The sequence below is a fragment of the Globicephala melas genome, chromosome 11, assembly GCF_963455315.2.
Source record: "Globicephala melas chromosome 11, mGloMel1.2, whole genome shotgun sequence".
Classification (NCBI taxonomy): domain Eukaryota; kingdom Metazoa; phylum Chordata; class Mammalia; order Artiodactyla; family Delphinidae; genus Globicephala; species Globicephala melas.
This window is the reverse complement of record NC_083324.2, coordinates 34,525,858-34,546,269: the sequence shown is the minus strand read 5'-3', so window position 1 is coordinate 34,546,269 and position 20,412 is coordinate 34,525,858. Positions and strand designations below refer to the sequence as shown.

At 38.2% G+C, this 20,412-nt stretch overlaps 1 protein-coding gene across 5 annotated transcripts in view; it reads left to right on the top strand.

Annotated features, from left to right (window-relative positions):
• Positions 1-20,412, top strand: part of CACNA2D3 (calcium voltage-gated channel auxiliary subunit alpha2delta 3) — a 784,865-nt gene that overhangs the window by 219,805 nt on the left and 544,648 nt on the right. For all 5 annotated transcript variants that reach the window (XM_060307837.1, XM_060307836.1, XM_060307834.1 and 2 more), the window contains exon 4: positions 4,703-4,762. In XM_060307837.1, coding sequence (XP_060163820.1) covers positions 4,703-4,762 — 60 coding nt within the window. The remainder of the gene's footprint in view (positions 1-4,702; positions 4,763-20,412) is intronic.

Sequence of the window (20,412 nt, the reverse complement as noted above, 5' to 3'; positions counted from 1 at the left end):
TTCAGTAGTTGTGGCATGTGGGCTCAGTAGTTGTGGCTTGCGGGCTCTGGAGCTCAGGCTCAGTAGTTGTGGCACACGGGCTTAGTTGCTCCGCGGCATGTGGGATCTTCCTGGGCCAGGGCTCGAACCCGTGTCCCTTGCATTGGCAGGTGGATTCTTAACCACTGTGCCACCATGGAAGCCTCTATATTTCTGTTTTAAGGATTTTTGGCCATAGTTGCCCCTGCTCCAATTTTAGGGATTTTTATTAAAATTTTTTTCACTTGTACACAATTTGTTCATCTGATAGAATCAGTAGGAGTCCAGTAATAAGTTACTCTGGTTGTGGAACCATATTTTCCATTACGCTTCCCACTTTCCATCGCACATTTCTTTCTCTCTTTTCTCCTGTTAAGCCAAAATGATCAGGAACCAAAAAATGAAATACATGTAGAACAAAAGATCATTTTCTTATTCTGGTCCAATTTTTACTTTGACTTGGTGTCCTATTTTCCCCCTTCTGGAGCATGACAGAGATTTAAGTGTTTCAGGGGAGGAGATGGGAGACTGTGCCTTCTGTATTGTTGCATGGATGTACGTGGGGTCATTGTAACAAGAAATAAGATGTGATTTTTTTTTTTTTTTTTTTTTGGTGGTACGCGGGCCTCTCACTGTTGTGGCCTCTCCCGTTGCGGAGCACAGGCTGCAGACGTGCAGGCTCAGCGGCCATGGCTTATGGGCCTAGCCGCTCTGCGGCATGTGGGACCTTCCTGGACCGGGGCACGAACCCATGTCCCCTGCATCGGCAGGCGGACTCTCAACCACTGTGCCACCAGGGAAGCCCTAAGATGTGATTTTAAATGAAATGTTTTAATATCCCCACTATTAACCACAGCTATAAAATACTATCTATGGTCCATGGCTTCTAGCATTTCTTATATATAAAGATAGCTTTTGTTTGTATTTATTCCACTAAAAAGGAAGAGTTATTTAGAAATCTTAAAAGTCAATGTAATGTGTATCAATTGATGCATTACAACTTTTTAGCTTGTAGGTGCTTTGTTCCAAGGCCAGGATGTATATTCCGCTATATTGTTATCATTTTTACTGAGTGAGGAAATGTTTGGTCATTAAGGGGGAAGGAATATCTGTGGACAAAACTGCTGCTTTCCCTGACCCCAAAGCTCAGTTTTGAATATTAGTCTTCAAAGCCGTTTTTACTTCCAGTGTTCAGTCTTAATTAAAAGCCACATACACAGTTCTGTAATCCAATCTGTAGATCCAAAAGGGGAATTCATACAAGAGAAAATTAACTTACTATTATTAAAAGAACACTGCCTCTCTAATGGATATAATAGAGTAACAGTTCTCCTCAGGCTCAGTGGCAGTTCCTTATATAATAACTAAAATATTAGCACATTTAAATTGATTTTTCATGCCTGCAAATAATGATCAAGCTTATTTTAAAAACATACTTAATTTGACTTAGATGATAAGGATATTTGCTCAGAAAGAGACATTCTGGGCTGTTATTTTCTACTGGCAAGCATCAGAGCTGGAAGTTGAGTGGTTTTGATTTTGTTAATGATGATTGAATTTATTTTTATTTTATTAACAATAGGAACTCTGTCCCCAGGACTACTCTGTTTTAGGTAAATTTATGGCACATGATTTCCTTATTAAATAACATTTCTTTTAATTCATTTATCTTTATAAGAGTGTTTCAAGAAGATCGACTATGCTTTGTTCTTTCCAAAAGGTACCTAGTTCTTGATGTTCTGTTTGTCATAATTGTGCATAGCAGCTGAGCCTGTTCTTGGTGTGTGTGTAGGGGAACCCTTGAATTCTCCCATAAAATGTAGGCCTGTCTCCTGCTGGCATCAAGAGAGCAGATTGGGATAACTCCATGGCAAGAAGGGTATGTCCTTTCAAAGAGTCCTGTTCCAAAGTACTTCTGTGCTTCACATGAGGCAGTATTATATGTGGCTGCCAGTTGACTATCTTTTTATGAATCATATCTCCTAAACCTCTGTAGTGAGCATGATGGGAAAATATCTTTATGGAAACAAATATGTGAGATAAATTAAGTTAAAAAAAGGCACGTAGCAAATTTAACTAGAAAATGAACGTAAAAACTGGCCTGCAGGATTAAAATTCTCATGGGCTCACAGCTCCACACAAAGAACAGTGTTCTGGCTGATGTCATTGGTTTGTACAATATTACAGAACTGTTTCCAATGTGTTATCTTCTTGTGCCCCATGGCTTGTATTGCAATGTTTGTAGTTGAAATACATTTCATGTTATATTACACATAAATTTGTTATTGGCATGTATGTGTGATATACATATACATACATATAAACGTAAATAAAATGTTATATATGAAATGAATTTCATGCTATGTTCTTTCATGATAACTTCAACTTGCTTATTATTTCTGTCTTGTTCTCTTATTTGTTGGTCCTATACAGCTTTCTTTTTCTTTTTTTTGCATTTCCAATTTTTCACTTTTTTCAATATTATCTGTCTTGACAATTGAGAAGTTTTATTTTGTTCTTATCTTTCAGTCATTTGTCCATTTCATCGACATTTCTTCTCTGGGTTCTCAGAGTGCTTAGACACCATGAGAAAACAACTTCTATGAGTTTAAGTAATTACAGTCAGAATGAATGGGTTTTTGTGATACGTAAGTGTTCAGAGATGCATAATATTGGTTGCACACACTCTGTAAAGCTCAATATGTAAATGTAATTTAGAATGTATATGCATGATACATGCATATACATTCTAAATCTGTTACAATGATTAAGAAAATAAGCTCTCACATAGATTTCTTAAATCACTGTCAGTCATTTATTTTTCAGGGTCCACATTGATACATATGCAAATTGTGTCAAGTAATCACAGGACACTAACAAGCTTCATTGACTAGGATGGTTCCAAGAAGACCACACCCATTGAAAGTTTGGGGCCAGTGTGTCCAGTCTACACAGATAGTGTCTCTCCTTTTGCTTTTTCTCTGTTTCCTGTCCTTTGTTTTATGCCTCCCTTCTATAAAGTATTTTATGTCTTATAGTGGAAATGCATATATATATATATATATATATATATATATATACAGATTTTAAAGAGATAAATGAGATTTAGGAAACCTTGGAAGGTTGGTGGTGCTCATAAATCAAGGGGGTCTGGGGTGAGTGCTATTTGTAGTCAGTGGCTCTCAAACTTCAGCAGCTTCTGAATCACCCAGAGAGCTTGTTAAAACAGGTTGCTTGGCTCAGCCCCAGAGCTTCTGATTCTGTAGGACTGGGATGGGGCTTGAAAATGTGAGTTTCTAACAGGTTCTCAGGTGAAACTGATGCTGTTGGTGGGGGACTGCACTTTGAGAACGACTGATCTTGGATCGCCTTTTCATGTGTTTGGGATGAGGAAACTGAGAATCAGAGAGGGGAAGGGCCTGCCCAAATTTTGCAATGGTAGGGAGTTGCATCTTCACTAGAATTAGAACTGGATCTTCTGGCTCTGGCCCTGTAATGTTCTCCTGGAGTCTGTTCTTTGATTGACCAGAGAAGGCAAAGCTGCTTCCTGACTATCTGAAGAGAATGTGGGAAACCAGATCGGCCACCTCTCCCAGATTCCAGTCTATGGGCAATGCTGGTGGAGAGAGAGGGCTTTAGTGCTCGTACTGCTGCCTAACTTACCCAAATAAATTTCATTCTCTTTATTTCCATGTCCAGTTTAATATTATAATTATTCATGGAACATTTGTTGATTTGTGATCATTTAGAAATTAATACTAATGTCATCATTTTTGAAACAGGGTCTGTTAAACTCAGTTCTATAATATGTCAAGAAAAAGCAAGCTAAAGACAGCATAGGCTACAAGAATAACTGTGGAAAAAATAGAAATGGTTGAATTCTTTACTTGAATCTAAGGTTTTGCTTTTAGTTCAATAAAATTTCAGTAAAATATTATTTCACTAAACAAGTTTTCTGCAATATCCTGTAGCATACATTTTCATGGTGGGAAATAACTTATTGTTGGGAAGTTCAAATTAAAGAATAAATGATTTGATAATTGCCTCATTGATGTTAAATGGAATTTTATGAAATTATTTTCATAATAATATGAATTGGTTGAATTTACTTAGCTAAGAAGAATAACAAGAGTTGTGTACTTACAGGTGTTGCATATTGATTTCATTTTAGTGATTTTCTTATTGGGATGCAGATTGTCAAAGTGGCATTGACGTACCATTAAATTCAAATAGCTGTCATTTGATAATTATGTACCAGAGCTGGGTGCAGAAAGAATTGACCTTAAATTGAGGGAATTAAATACTACTTGTAAACCATTGGGGAAGAAAGCCCACTTAGAGTTAGACTCGATTCAATTCAATAAATCGTGACTAAGGGCCTTCTATGCTTAAGGAATGCACTTTTCTAGGTAGGTTTTGGAGTCCATATCTGGCCTCAAGGGCCAGTGTCTTTGAATTTTTACGAAAGTGGATGCAGAACATGATTGGATGATGAAAGCAAAAACTAGATTTTGACATTGATGTTATTTTCAGTTTCATGGAAGCAAAGGCAGCAGGTCACAGTTCACATGCCATGATATGATCTGTCATTTTTGGGCAATGGAGAAACTTTGGTCTTTTCATGTTGTTGAAATGGGGTCGAGGCTACAGTTCTGATCCTTTGTGTTGCTTTCTATCTTGCCAGCGTCTGGTGGAGGCTGCAGAGGAAGCACACCTGAAACATGAATTTGATGCAGACTTGCAGGTAATTGATTATAGTTTGAGTTCAATTGTTTTGTGTGTTTGCTGCCAAAGGAGCAACACTAGGTATACTGGGAACACCAGGGTTCAAAGGTTTGGAGAGAAGGCTCTTGAGAGAATGGTACAGGGTTGAAATAAATGTGCCTGTTTTTTGACAAGACAGGACAGTGATCCTCAACCATTTTCCACTATGCAAGTTACAATAGGTGATAACACACACTTACATGCATGTAATCAGGTTTCCTCTCTAATTCTGGGGGAGTTAATCAGTCAACTGACAATAATCACCAGAGCTTTTAATGGTAAATTGATAAGATAGATGGCAGAATATATCCAAATCCCTCTTCCATGGCTACATTTTAAGTGACTGAAAGCAATGTTGTTATGTATGGATCTAACCTTGAATTGACTGTTAATTATATTTAAAAATTAAATCCTTCACAGACCTGGGATTTGAACATCTGCTTAATGAACTTTTGTTGTGGATCTCATATCTAATCATGGCACACCTGTGTCTGGTTGAGAAGGACTTTGATGCTGTCATGTATATATAAAACATAGTTAGAGGCAAGAAGTGAATTGAATAATACTTGGAGGTTCCTTTGGGTCCCTCCAGAAGGAAATTTCATCTGTATTGTTATTTTGGGTTTGTGACTTTTCCTCACTGCTAGCAAAACGGGTGAATCTTAATTCCTTAAGTCTGTGCCTTGCTAGAACAGATCTCTTTTAGTGCCATGTGGTCACAATTAGGAAGTAGTGTTTATTTTGCTATGTTTTCATTTGTGTGGAAAAGATAAATCTTCAAGCACAGAAAAAGATGGTGATACCAAAGATAGCCTTTGGCTGTGTCTCTGTCCCATGGTTGTACCTCTTGTAAAAGAATGCACACTCAAATGGGGTAATGGAGGAAAGTTTAATAAAGAAAATATTTACAGATGTATGGTAAGAGAAACCAACAAGCAATGGTGGTGTACCCCCGGGCAAGCCACACTCCTGGCCTGAAGGAGCAAGGGGAGGGGGTGGTTTCTAGAACCCAGGGAGAGTAGCTATATGGAAAGGGTAATTGATAGAGAGATGGTGAGCTAATAAGTGTAGAATCTGGGGAAAAAGATACACTGATAACTGTGTCTAGCCTTCTGATCTCTTGCTGGTACCCACCATTGGCTGAACCCAACTGTTGGTGTAGTTGATTTGGTTCAGACTTTCTGAGGCTTTGGGTGGAAAAGGGTGAAAAATGGGTCCGGAGGGGAAACAGAAAATATCAAGCCCACCATTGGGGGTCATTTTCAGTCATAACACCCAACGTGTGAAGCAAATAGAACCAAGAATGTAGCCAAGCATGAGAGGCTCCAGGGGGAGGCGGAGAAGCCCTGGGGACTGTTGGTAACACCTGGAGAGGAGTGGGGAAGCCAGCCCCGCTCTTAGAGCAGAGCTATAGAGAAAGAGCAGAGGAGTCAGCTGAAAATAGCAAGAAGCACCTTGCCTTCCTATAGCCACACCAGGGTCCATTTGTTGGTCACATTTGTCTTAAGTGTACCTCCCCTTCAGAGGGTTTGGACTTCTTAGAGTGGGCCAGAAGGGATTTGATGAAAGCACCAGGAAGCACCTTTTAGGTCTGAAGATTGTAAGGATCTCTTGAATGCATTGCCAAGGGAAACTATGTCTCCTTGGGAGTTCCAGAAGGCTTTTCAGGAATATTCTGGTTGTAAATGACAGAAATTCAACTCAAATCAACTTAAACTTGATAAGAATCTGTGAGTCCAATCTGATAATAAATAAATAGATAAATAGATAAATAAAAGAGAAGGAAACACTCTTACAGTAGAATGCCAACTACTAAATGTAGAAGAAATGATGGAGTTATAAAATTATGGTAATAATTGATTCAGGCAAGAATCTTCAGTAGATGCTAAAACTAGCAGGTGAAAGTTTGATGAAGAACAGGACATTGACAGTCTCAAAGTATCTGCCCACAAATTGCTTATTAATTACAAAGGGAATTATAGCAGCTTTACTATGGATAAACCATCTTAAACAGGTAATCAAAGGTAATATCATCAATAATGACACAAAGTGCCTTCAGATGTGATGACCAGGAAAAATACACCAAAGATTTCCAAAGGACTCTTTTGGAAAATCTGGTGTTTATGGCTCATATAGTCAATTTTATTTTGAGATCAGTTGTCTACAAAAAGTAACTGGGTGAGGGAGGGAATGATTAATTGACTTGCAGGATTATTTATCCTTCAGGAGAGAAAAAGTGTTCTGTGGTTTAGCTTAACTAACTTTAGATCGCTTTTTTTTTTTGGTCCATCTGAATCAATTGTTATTTTCTAAGAGTGCTCTGACTTCCTTCCTCTGATTGATCCTTTACAGTAAAATTCTGGTGCAGCACACTGATTCCCTTGTCAAATGTGGTGGTGGAAACACGAATGCAGCATGAGTATCCCTCTCAAAAAAGAGACTGAGAGAATGGGTCTCTGGAGTCTTATAGTTTTTGTTTTCTTGGGAACAAAGAAGATGGGCCCAGTTTTTCCTCCCCCATTGTCATCTGTTCTATATAAGTACAAGACGAATATCAGAGGCTACAGCTGTGGTCTGAGCACAGAGTAGATGTTGAAATAATCTGTCAATATTACAGAGTGTCATTCACTCTCTGGACCATGACAGAATGTTCTCTGGGTCAGAGTAAACCATGTGCACTTTTGTGGAAACCTGGAAAAGAGATGATTTGGAGAAAATGGATATGCATCAAATAATGTATGTCTGCTTAGATGAAGGTTTTGAAGCTGTGAAACATTGGTGCTGTTATGCGCAAGTCTGTCAACAGCTTGGGTGTCAGCCCGGGTGCTCTTCCTGGGGTAGCAGGTCTGTGTACAGGCTCTGAGTTTATTGCTATGATGGTCCATTAGAACTGACCAATTGTTAATCTGGGTTCCACTGACCTCTCTACAACACCTGCCAGTGGATTGTTTTTATCAAAAAAATTTCAGAGTACCATCTGCTTACCATGAAGTAATGTTGAGGAGGTTTCCGTGCTATTAGCTTGGGAAGAGCAGAGGGAGCTAGGAGACTGTTTTCCTACAGAAAAAAAAAATGTTTCTGTGACATTTCCTAAACTGTACAGCTTCAAGTTACATAGTCTTAGCCCCCACTCCACCATCCCATTTCCAAAATAAAAAGGAAATGCTGGATCTGCCTCTTCTTTCACTTTAGATTGGAGTCTTCGTGTCTTTGCATCATCATGTGCTTTAAAAGTGAAGAATTTGTTTTTCATTGGTAGAATCATCAAAAATTACCAAAAGAAAGTCATGCCTCCTTATTGTCAGGATTTTATTTATCATTTAAATTTCCTCTTACAGTTTCTCCAGAGGTTTAGCCTTTTCTTTATGAGCTTATAGCCTTGACATTGGTAGTCCCTTCTGTAGGTCCTAAAATATGGCACTAGGTTGTTAGTTCTTAACAAAAACTATGTTGGGGCAAGAGGCAAAATATAGCCTTTGAAGGGTAGGTAGCATATGTGAACAACCCACAGTGCAGTGTCCTGCACACAAACCAGAGCTGCGTGGGTTCATTGGCTGGAAAACTTCCTTGTGGACACTGGTGTTGGTTTAGCCCTTGGGCTTGTCCCCCTGTATGGTGTCCTGTGGGTTCCAGACTGGCCTCTTGGTTTTGTTCTTTGTTCCCTGATATTTCCATTAGGGCACTTTTCAGTTAGAATTGATGCAAACACAGGCCTTGTTAAAATGGCATCTTCCCTTTTTTTAACTGCATGCTTTGAATTAACATAGGTTTTTAATGTAGAGCACATATGAGATTGATAATTATAAGAAAAGAGTTTAAAAACTGTCTTAATTATCACATATGATCATTTTAGCATTTCATTCTCGTTATGTTGATGGGGCAAGGGTGGGGTGGTGGGGGCAGCCCCTAGCCCTGATTATCCTAGCTATTGATGAATTTCCAGAAAACTAGGTCTGTGCATGTAGTATAATTCAGAGAGAAGCCTTCTCCTCTTACTTATTGTTTCTTTTGGGGTTTTTCTACCGGCAGTGAAGAAGAAAAAAGTCCTTTTGACAGTTTACTAAAGACCTGCTTATCTTTGAACTGCAAACCTATTTACTTTGAAAGCTGTCTTAAATAAGTGCCAATTGCACAGAGCTGGTGCACACTGGGGAAAAAACGAGAATTGTGATTTTGCATTGTGTATCCTACGGAAACCTTTTTGATTACAAAGTTTTCTATAATAATTTTTCTTTGTTGCTTTGTAAGTAGTAGGTGGAAAAGGCCTGATGACATTCAGAGGGATAACAAAGTGTGAGTGGAAGGGAACTGGGGGGATGCAGTGTCCTGAACATCCCCTCCTGGTCACTGCCGAGCTGCTGTCACCTATCTTGCACACACAGTGTCCTGATTTCAGAGTTGGGGTGAGGGGTTTGGATTGGAAGTGATGTAGAGACCACTGATGGGAAATCTTGGGGTGGGACAGCTTGTGATACTTGCTAGAGCATCTTCCTCCACCTCGTTGCCACAGCCTGTTGCATTGGGAGGCTGTGTTGAAGGAGAACCCAGGGAGGAGATAGCCACTGGGAGAAGGAAGCCTTTCTCAGAAGGCTTAGGAAGGGTATCTAGCAAACAGTGGAGTAGAGCTGTCCTTTTCCTGACAGCGTCTCCTTGCTGGCTAGTGAGGCTTTGCCCTGGGGAAAAACTGTATGTTGTGAAGGAGAGCAAAGGTCAGGTTTAGTAGAAGTACTTGCTGGGTGGAGGAGATGACTGCCCTCACAGCGTTTCTCATGTATTTCTGTTAAGCCCCAATCCATCCTTGCTCCCTTGGACTGAGTGAGGTGTTGAACTCCTTGCTGAGGGAGGAGGTGGAACACGGAAGACCCAGACCCCAGAACTGGAAATAGATTTTTTTATAGAGATAGCTCATTGACTTTTGTGCACTAAACAAGAAAGGTAGGGTTCACATCTATAGGAGAAAGAAATGAAAAGAGAAGGAAATTTTCACACTTTTTGTATTAAAATAAGCCCCTCTTTTCTGATGTAATTTATCAGGGGATGCTTTTTTTTCTTTTCTCCTCCTTTTTCTTTTTATCAGCTTGGCCAGGGTTCACAGTCTTCTGCATTTTAAGATCTTACATTAGATGTTTCTTAGTTAGGACTTGCCATATGTCATTTATTCACAAGACTGATATGTAAATAGTTTCTGAGGAATCTTTAAGTGTGAGCATTTAAAAGTCAAAGTAATTTCTTCGTTGTTACACGCACACACACTGTCATTTTCGTGCATTTGGCTAGAACGTTATAATTTTACAGAGAGAGCTTTGGTCTAGAGGTCTGAAAATGGAGGTTCTGGTAGTTCTGGTCCCAACTGGACCATTTACTTGCTCAAGGAACTGATTGCTCATCCATAAAAAGACAGATTGTAATATCTAGATGATTTCTAAGATCTCATTCATCTCTCATGTGCCAAGATTCATTCAACAAATAGTTATCAGTGATGTCCTGTGGGTCAGGCACTGGGTTTTGGATATGGCCAAGAGCTAGACAGATGCTGTCTTTGTTCTCATGGAGCTCACGCTGTAATGCAAGTGACAGATTTTAAAGACATGATGACAGAAATAATTTTAAAATTTTGATCATGATGAGTGACATGAAACATAAGCAGGGACTTCCCTTGTGGTCCAGTGTTAAAGGATCTGCCTTCCAATGCAGGGGACACAGGTTCGATCCCTGATTGGGGAACTAAGATCTGACATGCTGTGGGGCAACTAAGCCCGTACGCCACAACTATTAAGCTAGTGCACCTCAACTAGAGAGCCTGCGTGCTGCAAACTACAGAGCTCACGTGCTCTGGAGCCTGCGCACCACAACTAAAGAAGAGAAAGCCCACGTGCCACAACTAGAGAGAATTCCACACGCCGCAACTAAGACCCAACGCAGCCATAAAAAGGAAGGGAGAGAGGGAGGGAGGGAGGAAGGAAGAAAAGAAACATAAGCACAGGGCATAATTACAGCGCAGGACAGGAGACCTTGCCTGGTCTGGGAGTTCAAGGGACCTTGGTGCAAATCCCTGAAGAATGAGTCTTGACTGAGTGGTGAGTAGATTTACCTCCTCCAGGGCTAGAAGAAATCTCCCCGCAAAGTTATAAGTTCTAGCCAGGGGAACAAAAACAATAGTGTGTGCATTTCCGGTGCATCTGTGTGTGTGTGTAACAACAGAGAACCCATAATACCTGTATTTTCCATAAATGCAAAATTAAAATTATTTTGTCTACTTTCCATATAATAGTCTTTCTCACCTAGTGATACTTTATTGTTGCCTCTTTAATGATGCTTATCATTTCGTATCCTTTTAGTTTTATTCATGTGTGTCCATTTGTGGCTTAATTTAAATTTATTCAGAACTCAGCACCTGATAGGCCCTGTTCTAGGTTGTGGGACTTCCATAAACTGAGATGTGACCCTCATCCTCCAGGAAAGTTCTAATCTCCCTTTTTAAGATATGTTTTGTTAGTTGTTACTTTAAGGATTACAATAGGCATCTTTAACTTAAGTGCACAGTGTATCTTGAGTTAATTTACTGTGCGAAGTACCACTCCATCTGAAACAAGAATAGTGTATTCTACCTACCACTTTCCTTCGTGTAGTCATATATTTTACTGTTATATGTGTTATAAACACTGTAAGATGTTATTTTGTTTTAGTTTTGCTTTAAACAGCTGTCTTCTAAAAAATTAAATAAGAAATAAGGTAGTATGTATTGATATTTACCTACACATTTACTGTTTCTGGCACTCTTCATTTCATTGAGTTTCCTTCTGTTATCATATCTCTTCAGCCTGAAGAACGTCTTTTAGCTTTTTTTTTTCCTTTTTGCATTGAAGGTCTGGTAGCAACAACTTCCCTCAGCTTTTGGTTAGCTAAAAATATCTGTATTTTGCCCTCATTTTTGAAGGATAATTTTGCTGGATACAGAATTTTTACTTGAAAGTTTATATTTCTCTTTTACCACTTTGAAGATATCATCCCATTCTCTTCTGATCTTTAATGTTTCTGATGAAATGTCCTCCATCATTTTTATCTTTGTTCCTCTGGATACACTGAGTCATTTTTCTCTCGTACTTTCAAGATATGTTTCTCCTTATCTTTGATTTTCAGTATACTATACAGTGTGATAGGTTAAGGGTGTTACTAGATGTGATTTTCTTTATATTAATTCTCCTTGGAGCTTGCTGAGATTCTTGTATATTCTCACCATATTTGGAAAAATTTTAACAATTATTTCTTCAAAATTTTACCTGCCCCATTCTTGTTACATTTTCTTCTGGAACTTAAGTCACGTCTGTGTTTGATTGCTTAATATCATCCCACAGATCAGTGTGGTTCTTTGTTTAGTTTGTTTCCAGTCTATTTTCTATTAATTGGTCTCCAAGTTTACTAGCCCTTTTTTTTTTGTGGTCTCCAATCTACTGTTAAACTCATCCAGGGAATATTTTATTTCATGTATTGTACTCTTAGTTCTAGAATTTTCAATAAATCTTATTTTTAGTTGAAGTGTAGTTGATTTACAATGTTGTATTAGTTTCTAGTGTACAGCGAAGTAATTCAGATATATATATATATTCTTTTTCATATTATTTTCCATTATAGGTTATTACAAGACAATGAATATAGTTCCCGGTGCTATACAGTAGGACGTTGTTGTTTATCAAATCTTTTAAAATTGATTTTATTTCCTGCTGAAATTTCCCATCTATGCACCAATTATGTTCATGATTTCTTTTAAGTCCTCAGACATATCTACAATAGATGTTTTAAATTCCTTCTCTGCTAATTCCAGCATCTAGGTCATTTCTGTTTCTATTGAGTGCTGTTTTCTTTTGAAGCCACATTTTTTTTTGCTTCTTCACATGTCTAGTAATTTTTGTTGTAGGTTAGGCATTGTGTTATGTCTTCAAATTATTTTTATAAATTTCCTCATTGTAACTTAGTATAGTTCCATTCATGTAGCAGATGTCCTAAAAATACCAAATTTATTGAATCCAATTAAGTTGGATTTAGGAAACAGTTATTAAAGAGATGAAGAGAGTGATCAACTATACATAATAGGGAAGACTCCAGTGGTTTAATCTTCTGCACTCTAACAATGTAAGTAGTGAGTACAACATAGACTTCTTTGTTCCAAAAATACCACAAGGCCATCTTCTAGTTGAAAGAAAGAGAAAAATGCATTTCTGTTATAGAATCTTGGACCGCAAACATTGTTTCTCAAAAGTTTATAATTTCTATAGCTTAATTATATTGCTACCATCCCCTGTTCTAAATCCAGATAAAAATATTAATATTAACAAATTTAAAGTCAGAAAGTGCAACTTTATAGCAATGGTAATTGATTTGGTTTTGTTTGAACAGTCACCTTACTTAATAGTTCAGAGGGGAAAAATGACATTATTTGCTCCTCCCAAAGTTATCATTTATTTGTCTGTGGAACGTTTTCACATTAGTGACTCTCTTTTTTCTTTGCTACTTATGTGTTTAGAAACCTAGGTCTTTTATCTTTAATTTTATCAATAATGAATAATCTAATAAAACCCTTATGTGTTTCCCCTTTGTCTTAGTCTTTCTTGTTATAACATTCTTTTTTCTATCATGACCATGTATACCTCAATTTGTAGGTAACAGTGTTTAGAGAAGTCTGAAATGTTGCTTTAGAAGGCCCTTTCTTTTCCTATCAAGTCATTGGTTCTTTTGTGATTCCTTTTTATCTTGGGTTTTCTCAATTGGGCTTTCTGAAAACTGGGAATGTTTATTTAAAATAAATATTTGTTTAAAACATATTTGTTTTAAATATATGTTAAACATAGTAAAACACCACCAATTCAGACTTTATTAAACATTTCAATTAAACAAATACTTTTAAAGCACGGTTTTATTGTTTCCGCATACACAGTGTGATTATGATGTTTCAGATATCAGCCAGTTTGGAAAGGGGACATTTTGGGATATTGAAGCCCTCTGGGCATATCTATAGTTATAATTAGATAAACACTTAGTGGTGCTGTTAACCATAATATCAGAGTCCCATAGTACATTGCCAGAAACCTTAGTGTCTTTCATTAAGATGGCTGACTGCAGAGGTCATTGGCAGATCCCAGAAATTACCTTGGGGTCTTTCTCCAGCAAATTCTTTGGCAGCCCTTAGGAATGCCGGAATGCCCCTAGGTTGCTGATTTCATCAAGGGTCTTGTGGTCTAGGAATTTGCCAACTGCTATTGAATTTTTAAAGTAAAGCTTGAATCTGGTGGCAATGTAGAAAGTAGACACCTCAACAGAAATTTTGTAATCTCATTTAAGCCTGTTTGTTAATAAAGCACCTGATATGTACACAGATGAATTAATTCTCATGTTTTCTACTTTCAGTTTAGTTTGTGGGGTAGGTCTTTATAATATAAATAACTCCAAGTATGTGCATTTGGTATAGTAATCCTAATTCTTCAAATTAAAAAAATTTCATGACTGACATTTTTAGGATAGCTCTCTTTGCTGGTTAATTAATACTAATAGAATATAGGAACAATGATAAGAGTAATAGGTGCCATTATTTAAAATGTATTAGGTATAGGCAGTGGCTTAAATGCTTCCCAGGCATTATCTCATTTAATTCTTCTCCCCACGGTCATGTGAGAGAGATACTGTTATTATCTCCATTTTACATAAGGAGAAACTAAGATTGAGAGGCCACATGTTGGGCCCAAGGTTATACCACAGTGGATGGACCAGCCAAAATTCACACCTGAGACTGTCTGGCTCCAAAGACCAATCAGTTATGTTGCCTCATGGAATCACAAATTTTAACACTGACCTTAAATTGCACTGGACAAAATCTTATAAAGAAATAAGTTTAAGACGAAAGTTATAGTGGGTTATTTAATAGGTCTATCAAAAAGAAAAAGGTCTATCAAATACATTAAAAAGTTTTCTAGAATGGTAAATCCTGACCCATGAACCTATGTAATAAAAAAATCTCTTAATAAGATATAATGATTTAGTAAAAATGATTAAGCATCACTTTACTGGTATTATTAGTAACGGACAGAAGGGAGACATCTCTAATTTGGTAATTGGATCTATTATCTACATAGTAACCACTGTGACTTTTTAAAAATACAAGTTACTTATTACTTATACTATTTGCTTATACTAAGAACAAAGTCTGGATGTCCCACATACCTTACAGAGCGCCACACAACTTTCTCAAGATTGCAGGTGGATTAGCAGCTACTTCCCTTTCCTTCGTGTCTGCTATGTTCCTGCCTTACTCCTTCTGTTCTTTGAGCTCCCCTATACGATTTGTTTGTTTATTTTCTGTCTCCTCCAGCAAAACATGAGCTCCATGAGAGCAGGCACCTGACATCTAGTCATATGTCCACAAATATTTGTTAGAATTAATTGAAATTCATAATGGTGATACAGTCACTAAAATCCGCAGCTGACTGGTAATCACCAGCATCGTTGGTAATTCATGAAGTTGTCATCTGTTTATTTCAGCTAGAAAAAGCTATTTCTTTCTTAAAATAAATACTTATGGCGTGACCAGAAGTGATTCAATTATTGCTGTAACATTCAAAGACATTTTCATATATTAATGGCAGCTTTTATTGAAGCAGTTGGCTTTTGTTGTTACTTATAATAAATTCATGAAATGGCTAATTTTCTTAATCTAAATGAGATTTTTCTGCCATTTAATATGTTACAAATATATGAGTATACTAATTATGAAGATAACTAATTATATTTAATGAATATTATGTGAAATGAGTATCAAGTTATTTTATTAAACAGTTATGTTCTTATAGAGAAAACATCTTTAAAATTGGAAAGGAGAAAAATTAGAAGGGAAACATGCTCTTACAACTCAGGTTTCCTCTCTTGAGCAGGTCCCCACCCACCTTCCTAGCTCCCATAGTCAGCGCTACAGACACCATATGTCTGTGGCAGGAGTAGCCTCTTACATCACAAGTAGGAATTCAGAAGAGACATAATGAGCCTTTAAGAATGAGTATTTGACAGCAATAACAGGCGTGACTTGAGGTTATATGTGAAATCTTTGTCATCTAACATTATAATCTCCTTAGAATACCTTTAAAAGCCATAAAAGTCAGCCCCTTATAGAAAATCCTTGATCTGACATTTCACTTGTCCATAGCAAAATACAACAACAACAAAATAAATAAACAGGCTTCAAAACAAAGCAGCTTTTCTCATGCTGGTAGTCATTAATAGAGGGGGGAAAAAGTAATTTTTTTCTCTTGGAGTATTGCATTAGTAGCTAGGGGCCTTGAAGTTTTGCTAATCAGCTATGTGACCTTGGTTAGATCACATTTCCTTTCAGACTTCATGTTACCTCTGGTAAATGAGGGCATGAGACTGGTTTGATTTTCCTGCCTGGTCTAGAACTGCCTAAGTCTGTGAGGTTGTGATTTTTTACAGGGAAAGGATAGCAATTATTTTTCCATAGAGTGAGGGTATTCTTTGAGGAAATCCAGCAACATCTACAGACATAGCATTGTCCTAAGGGAAACATCTCTGAGAAGAAAATCTCTCTATTCTTTCCTCCCCACAAATAGATATAAACTTCCTACTTTAAAGCTGGAACAGAGAAATTTCAAGGAAAGATTGCTTGATTGGATCATTCACAGACCGCCCCCGCCTCCGTAAATTATTTTATCATTTTAGATTTAAGGGGGTTCTTTTGAGTAATATAAAGGACACTTTTTTTTTTTTTTTTTTTTTTTTGGTGTGTGATTTTAAGAACTTAACTCTGGAATGTAAATGCCTTGACGCCAAACCGTAGTTTCTGTATGGTTAAAGAAATTCAGAACCAAATTAAACCTTTGCTTTTGCCTTATTTAGCAGTGATTATGTCGTGCATGTGAATGTATTCATAATTGATCCTTCTTCCTAAAAGTTTTCAGGTGGCTGAGACCATGTAAACACCATGAAAAAATTTTTTTTCTAGGTTTTAAAGACTTTTGTCCTCTCATTCTACATGAGATTGACTGAAATGTAGAAGTTGTTCTGATTAAAAGGAGCAAGATTGGAGAGCTGGAGGAGGAATTACAGCTTATTAGTAATATTTTCTGAAACCCAGGTCAGAAGAACAGTGGGCCACAAACAGCTTTTGTGTGGTCAAAAAGCCTTTTTGATTACAAGGAGATACAAAAGGATTCATTATGTCTTATATTTGCTGATTAATATTCTGGGTGAGGTAGATGTTAGCTATCTTCTGAAGAGAGAAAGACACAGATTTGAATCCTGGCTTGTTTATTCTTGCTGGTGGTGAGACCCACGGCAAATTTCCTAGCCTGTTGGAGTCTCAGTTTCTTCTGTATATTTAGGATGGTGATACTCTCCCTGTAATGCTGTCAGGTTTCCACGGGCTTATTGATTTACATGAAGTATTGAGCACACTGTCTGGTACAGAACATGATCCCAGTTCAGGGTAACCATTATCATTACTGTGATCATTATTTTGACCAATACTCTTGAAATACAAAGAAGTTGATTACATTCATAATAGCTTATTTAGTCTCTGCCTCCTTTGAGGGCTTTGAGTTCTGTGGGGCAGGGACCACATCTGTTTCTCAGTTTGTGATCAGAGCTTAGGCACACAGCTGGCACTCAATAAATATCTGAAGAAGGGGTGAATGACTGATGGGAAAAAATGGAGGATCATCTCAAGAGTGAGATCCCCACTAGGAAGAAGGTTAAAAGCATCATTTGCTCAAGAGAAAAAAATGCGATGCTGCTAGCAGAATTGGGAGCAGCAGGAGGGCTGTGCATGCTCAGAGCCTGAGCCATTTCTAGCCTTTTTGGGACTTTGGTGGGAGACAGGATTGGGTGTTTTGTGTCCATGGAGGGGTTGAACTCAGACTCTCTTTGGCCACACCTGTGCCTTCCTGGGTGTGTGTGGCAGATGGTGAGAGGCCCCTAAGTAGACAAAGAGAGCAAAAGACCTGGAACAATTTCCCTTCATAATCATCAGCCAATTTTGGAGCACTGGGTTAGCTAATTGTTCACTTTTGCTTTCATTGTTGTTTTAAAAAGGGTCTTTATCTGTCCGAAGAGAAACACAAACAAGAGACTGGTGTTAGGACATATTTTATATTCCTCTTCCAATTGCATTAATGGTTTTAAAGGAAATCTCTCTTGTAATTGCCTTAAGCATTCTGTCTTTATTATTAAATACCAGCCATTTATTATGTTCTACACTTCTTTTTGGCTCTGTGTGCCATTTTTTCTGGGACCTTCTGAATTTAAAATGATTGAACTGTAGGGCACATGGTTCTGGGAGCATGCCCTCTCATTTAAATTTCCAGGAGCACCACCATGCTCTTAGAATGTCTTAGCAGAGACAGATGTCTGGAGTCTAGGCCTTTATTCATTTCACTTTCAAAAACAGCATAACTATCAGATTAAAAATCAGCAAAATTCTCTTTGCTTTGGAGCCAGCTGTATTCCACTTTTTAGGTCTCATATGCCCCAACTCTGGGTTCTGATCTTGAATCTCGGTCACATCTCAGCTGGGTCCACGTCCAGTCTCAGGTTATTTGAGAGGAGTTGCAAGACCTTGACTCAGAATCACAAGGTACGCCTTAAACTTTAGACTGTCATGTGAAATAGCATTTGGGGGGCTATGACTATCATATTTAATCTTCATACCAATCTGGTGAGAGTAGGTACTATGATAACCTCACTTCCTGAATGATAAAACTGGCATTCAGAGAAGTTAAAAAGTTACCCAAAGTCACATGGTACAGCGTGGTGAACCCTTGGATCAGAAACTAACTGGTTTTGATTCCATGAACAGTGCTTAGATATTACGCTTTTCAGAAAGCATTTGTTTATGAATATTTATTTTCTAGGTCTTTCTTTGATCTGGTGTGGATGGGTGATTGGAAATTGTAAGGAATTTGGAAAGCAGACTACCAAAAGTACAGGTTGAATTCAGTTGAGTCAGTAGCTGTTGTTTTTATTTTCTTGCCTCATTGGACTACAGAATTGTTTCCTTCAGTATTTGATGCTATTGTTTTATATTTTCTGAAGTCACTGTTTATAAGCCATATGATACTCTTTCCAGGGTGGGGGCTCTGCTCCCAGATGAAGAAAGAAGCACCTCTGGCAAGATGATTCTGCAGTGAGCTTGGTGGTAGTGTGGGAACATCTGTCATCTGCAGTATTTCTATACCAAAGGCCCTGAGTATTCATTCATTCATTCGTTCATTTGTTCATTACTTTCTTGGATCTACCTGCAAAGGAAAAGATTCTAGAATATTTTCCCTGGGACTTGGGACAGTAGCCAGGGTGCCAGCAACAATTGGAGGTGCCTGATACAGTGAGTCAGACATAATGTGCTCTCTTTATTTGCTTCCTCTGCCTTTTTTCTATTCTCTTTAAGTTTAATAGACAAAAGATGGGGAAAAGGCAGAGCAGGTGACACCCACTGTTGAGCAAGGAGGGCCTTAGGGGTCGGTCCCTTGGGAGTGTCTGCAGATGGGATTTAAGTTATTGATGTATATTCTTCCAATGTGGCAGAAACCAACTCTGGGTTTGAAAAGTTGACCTTGGACTGCACAGGGGGAGAGCTGTTTTTGGCAGATTTGCTTTTCTGAGAGAGGCAGCCATTTCCTGCTGCATGGTTATCATGTCAAGGGTTGGGAACCAGGGCATGTTGGCGATAAGGATTTAATGAATACATATGAGAAGAGGAGATTCAAGCCACTGAGCAGCATATTGCCCTAGGCCACTTCCCATTTCAGGATGGTGAGATATTTAGGGGAGTAAATTTCAGGTGATCATGGAAGAAGAAATGTTCGAGGGGCATTGGGATGAGATATGTCCTAACTGGTGTTTCCCACAGCAGGGGTGTGGTCCACCTCGCTGGGGGTCTTATAATCACCTCTCAGGTTTGTCCATTGTCTTTATAATTCACATATAGCTTTAAAAAATACAATTAGGCCTGCCATTGTGTTCATTATCCCACATGGCAGAAAGGACGTGTTTTTAATTTATTCTTTGCTTCTAATTGTAGTGTCGGCATGTCAGGGTTCACTGGTTAGAGAGAGAACGCGCCTGCTTTTGTAAAGCAGTTAATTGGACCTGGTAACGATTATTGTCAGTAATCCCTGGGGGTGGTGCTTGTCCCAGGGCATCGTCCTTCATGGCGATTTCCAGCATCTAGCGTGCTGGGACACTGAGGATTTTCCAGAAGGAAACAGCAGATTGGAGTTCTTGTACTGCAGACCCAAATTGCAGTCTTGTTGGTGACCTTTTCTGAGTGTGTACTGCTTTCTGGTGCTAGGGACTTCTGAAGAGAATGTTTTCAATTTTGAGGTGTTTAAGAAAATATTTGCAATACAGGCAACAGACAAAGGACTAGTATCTAGGCTAGAGACAGATCTCATCCATAGCAGTCACCAAAATAGCACAATAAAAACTCCTCCATATCAATCTACTGCAAAGAAGCAGTAGAAAAATCGGCAGCGGATATGAGCAGTCAGTTGACAGGAGTATAATTAATTATATGGACGAAGAAAAGATATTCAATTTCACTAGTCATCAAGGAAAAGTAAATTAAAGCAGTGAAAT